Source organism: Mus pahari, chromosome 14, assembly GCF_900095145.1.
Source record: "Mus pahari chromosome 14, PAHARI_EIJ_v1.1, whole genome shotgun sequence".
NCBI classification, from domain to species: domain Eukaryota; kingdom Metazoa; phylum Chordata; class Mammalia; order Rodentia; family Muridae; genus Mus; species Mus pahari.
In genome coordinates this window covers 41140676-41145520 of record NC_034603.1, presented here as the reverse complement: position 1 = coordinate 41145520, position 4845 = coordinate 41140676, and the positions used below count along the sequence as shown (strand labels likewise).

The window sequence follows — 4845 nt, the reverse complement described above, 5'->3', positions numbered from 1 at the left end:
ATTTGAAATGTAAATAAAGAAAATAATAATAATAAAAATGTAATAAAAAAAAACAGCTTTAGTTCCATTTCCCTGCTTCCCCACTCACTCTGATTCAATTTCTTCACTCTCTCACTGTCTGGGATGAAAAGTTGATATTCGTGGCCATGCTGAAAGTTTCATAAATGTTCAATATTTTTAAGATGAAGGTAAAATTATTTTAAGGGCACAAAAGACAAAATGTTCCTCAGGAGTTGTCCCTGGCCTACCTCCACATTATTATCTGTCCTGCTGCATTGACAGGTCCTGCACAGCACTGTGTGTGTGACTGATGAGCCATGACTCTTCACACCAGCTTCTCACAGTTGCTGTTCTTTCTACCTGGGCTCATCTCCCCTGTGCTTCCACATGGCTTACCCTCAGTTTATCTTCCTTGTATATTGCATGTAACTCGGTGAGATAAATTTTTCATGCCTTTCTAGGTGAGACCTGCTGCTATGTTTCCACAGCATCCTACATTATCCCACAGCATTCGAGCCCCTGATCGCTAGTCTGACTGACTTCATGTAGATTCCATGCGAGAAAGACTGTGTCGCCATCTTGTGGCATGGACAGCACCTGGCATGGTTCTTGGACATGACCGGTGTTTTAGAAATTTTTCTCTGCTATGCCTCAGGCTGAGACACAGATTCCTCCAACTTCAAGGACTGCAAACACTCATCGAAGTTTATCACAATTATTATACCTTCCCAGAAGAAGCTTTGGGCTTCTTAATACATAATTCCTGGGTACAACATCAGTAACATGGAAAATATTATTCTGCCTAAGCATACTACATTTATATCCTAAATGACCTGGGAGTCTATTATACATTATACACATATATTTTGTCTGTTGTGTTGATATTAGAATGAAAGTAATGTGGTAGATTTAGTTATTTGGTAAGAAGGAGAGGGTGCAATTTCAACCCTTGAGACCATGCTCCAGCTAGTCTCCAGAAGTAAGCATATGTTGGGTATGTCACAACAACGAAACACATGGGACCTTTTTCCTATAAAGATAAATAATAACTAAATCCAAATGCAAGAATTTTTGTCCTGCTAGTGCTGTTGAATCTAGCATGTTGATAATGCTTGCATATTTTGACCTTGTGTGCTGTTACCACAATAAGGAAAAGCATCAATAAAATTGTGTTTATGTGGCTTCATTAGAGGCTACATTTCTAAAAAATGAGGAAGATTTCAATTCTGCATCTAGCTGTAATAATACATCACAACCGATAAATATCACCTGAAAGACAGAGCCACTCATTAGGAATATAAGCTTGAGCCATCATCCCCATGACAGTGCTTTTCATCTCCCTCACCTGGCCCATATGCAGTTCTCAGTCAAGGCTACACAGGAGAGTCATAAACTGCAGAGCTTCAAGCCGGAGATACAGTCCAGGGGTAGAGTGCTTGTCTAGCATTTCCAAGACACTCAGTTCAGTTCCCAGCTGAAAAATAAATGAAGCACAGAAGTTTCTAAAAACCCGTTTTAGATATAAAGAAGCTGGTTACATTACTAAATGCTGATCTTGACATGGTAGGCTTTAGGTAGAACCTAATTCTACACTTTAGAAATTCAAATTTTACAGTTAGTGATAGTTCTGCTGATCTGTCAACCACACTCAGAGGAATAAAATAATATAATATATTTTTAGCACAAACTTTTGAACAGTTCCCCAATAAATGTGATGACCACAACCTCTTAGAGGGGAACTGTCCAATGTATTCTGAAGTATTCTAAACAAATGAGTATTTTAATAATATAGCCAGGGGTTTAAAACTTATGCATTCACTGTCTTTCTCACAGAGATGCCGTCATGCTGAAGTGACTCAAACTGTGAGAATGCATTTTATACTGATGTTGGTAAATGCTTTCATTAATAAATTACATAAACAAATCCTATAGAATGTCATAAAACCAGTAAAATCAAGACTTTCAGGTTGTAATGACAGTGAGACATCAGCTCATTCACTCACCACCACCATCACTACCACCCAACCCTGGCCAACTTACCCAGAAATATCTCAGGGTAACTCCAGGGCCCTGGTCTAAAATCCTGCTCCCATTTATGCATCATAAGCACAGAAAAGATGGTCTCGACAGCCATTACCTGTGTGCGTACCACACCTGCTCACATTGCTCATCCTGCTTTCCCCTAAGCCTAAGGGGCCCCGATTCCCAGAGGAGTCTATGTCCTAGAGGAACTAATTTAAAACAAAGTAATTATCCAGGTTCTATCTAGAGCCAATTCTCTCAGAGGCCTGTATTTCTGATCATAGGTCCTGGTCATACATGACTATACTTGGAAAATGGTAGGAATGTAGAAGTTGATGGTGGGTGTTTATTCATCCCCATGGTGCTGCATCAACGGAGCTTGCATTCGGGGAGGTGATGGAGAACAGTCGAAGGAACCAAAGAAGGTACCAAAGACTGTGAATACTTTATCTACAGTTTTCCACAGGAGCCCACTACATGTTTTGAAGCAGAGTAACATCATTAAAGACATGCTTGAAAAAGGGTCCTTTGCTATGTACTCAGACTATAAGCCAACTCCCTGTAAGCAGGCTCTAGAATATACAAGCATGCTATAATAGGAATCAGACTTATGTGACCAAGCTTTGTAAATTTGGCAATGTAAGATGAACTCCCCTAGACCATGTTCAATTTATCCTCAGTCAACATACAAAATGTTCAGACTCACACTTCATTATTTTTTACCTCTTCACCTCCATAGAAGAGCTTTAACATCATCCACCACCACCATCCCAACATTCTTTGTATGTACCTGTATGATGTTCTCCCAGTCCCTCTAAGTAACAATTTAGACACAGGTGACATATATAATTCTTTCTCCCACTGCTTCCCCTGGCTTTCCCCTTGCATTGGCAGTCATCACCTGGAAGTGGTGCTTTTGCTACCTGGAAATACGCATCCTTGTCTATTGATCTGATTGTTTCTGTTTAAATTAAGAATTTATGCTGGGCGTGGTGGCACACGCCTTTAATCCCAGCACTCGGGAGGCAGAGGCAGGTGGATTTCTGAGTTCGAAGCTAGCCTGGTCTACAAAGTGAGTTCCAGGACAGTCAGGGCTATACAGAGAAACCCTGTCTCAAAAAACCAAACCCCCCCCAAAAAAAAAAATTTATTTGGAGGCACAGAGATATTAGGAATTCCACAAGATTTCAGACACAGCATTCCATGATTATGTTAATAAGGCAGAGCATCCGAGTTTCCTGTGGTAATCAACATCATTCGCCTCAAGTAGAAGGGTATCACTGCTCTCCGTGTGTTTGTTTATTTTACAACCGAAAGCCGAAGCCCCAACTCAGTGAAATCACTGGTACCTTTCCCAGTAGAGTAATTCACCTTTTCAGAACTAATCCTTTGGGCATACTATGTTCAACCTGCCGTTTCTTACTTAATCCATATCTGCAAGAGTCATCTCTTCACTGGCTTCAGCTTGCTTTTGTGCATGCAGCTTGTCAGCAGCTCACTCTATGCATATACTCTATACTTCTATGCATGCTACTTGACTTTTGCCCAGGAAGTTCTCTGTTCACATAAAGAAATGCAACTTGGGAGTTCCCTTAGCACTTGGAGAACTGGTGAAATCTGTGCTCTGGTTTGTGTTGATTACTTTAGAGAATGTGGGGAAGATGGACAGAAGTTCTTTTTGTTTTGCTTTGACTTATGGAAATCTTAATTTTCAACACCATTTGTTACCAACACTAAAATCTATTGAACTGTCTTTCCATTTTCCTCAAATAGCAATAGATGGCTGGGGAGTGGATCTACCCCAGGGTGGTAATCGCAGCACTCAAGAGGAGGGGGCAGGAGGAATGTGAGTTTGAGGCAAGTCTAGGCTACATTGTAAGACCACCCTCAATAAATGCAAGATCTGAGGATATAGCTCAGTGGTAGGGCCTCCCAGAACCCCAAAGGTGATCTTACCTGTGATAAGATCTTATAAAAGAGAAACAAAAGTGTGTGTTTCTCATTTTTCCTCAATCGCAAGACTGAAAGCCCTAAGCTCTCAGTTCACCTGTTTTGTTCTTTTCCAAAACTGACTTTGGTTTCCACTTTCTTTGCTTTCACAAATAAATTTTACTATTGTGTCATTAATTTGTATGGTCACGAGATCTTTGACAAAGGAGCTAAAACCATCCAGTGGGGGAAAAAAAGACAGAATTTTCAACAAATGGTGCTGGTTCAACAACAGGTGACAGAAGATGCTAGCGAGGATGTGGAGAAAGAGGAACACTCCTCCATTGCTGGTGGGATTGCAAGCTGGTACAACCACTCTGGAAATCACTTTGGTGGTTCCTCAGAAAATTACATAGTACTACCTGAGGACCCAACTATACCACTCCTGAGCATATACTCAAAATATGCTCCAACATATAACAAAGACCTCCTGAGTGAGGTAACCCAATCACAAAAGAACACACATAGTATGCACTCACTGATAAGTGGATATTAATCCAAAAGCCCAGAATACGAAAGATGCAGTTCACAGACCACATGAAGCTCAAGAAAAAGTAAGACCAGTGTGTGGATGCTTTGGTCCTTCTTAGAAGAGGGAACAAAATACTCACAGGAGGAAATACAGAGATAAAGTGTAGAGCAGAGACTGAAGGAAAGGCCTTCCAAAGACTGCCCCACTTGGGCAAAACCAGAAACTATTGTAAATAAACAAAGAAGTGCTTTGCTGACAAGAGCCTGATATAGCTGTCTCCTGAGAGTCAGTGCCAGAGCCTTACAAATACAGAGGCAGATACTTGCAGCCAACCATTGGACTGAGTGTGGGTTCCCCAGTGG

At 40.9% G+C, this 4845-nt stretch overlaps 1 protein-coding gene across 2 annotated transcripts in view; it reads right to left on the bottom strand.

Moving 5' to 3' along the window:
* Positions 1-2165, bottom strand: part of LOC110331374 (olfactory receptor 1468-like) — a 5421-nt gene extending 3256 nt beyond the window's left edge. Inside the window, exons 1-2 of one of the 2 annotated variants that reach the window (XM_021211883.1) lie at positions 2033-2165; positions 1346-1474 (exon numbers count right to left, since the gene is read on the bottom strand). In XM_021211883.1, coding sequence (XP_021067542.1) covers positions 1346-1354 — 9 coding nt within the window. In that variant the 5' untranslated portion in view covers positions 1355-1474; positions 2033-2165. The remainder of the gene's footprint in view (positions 1-1345; positions 1475-2032) is intronic. The other variant, XM_021211884.1, reaches the window with a different exon arrangement.
* Positions 2166-4845: the final 2680 nt, after the last annotated feature.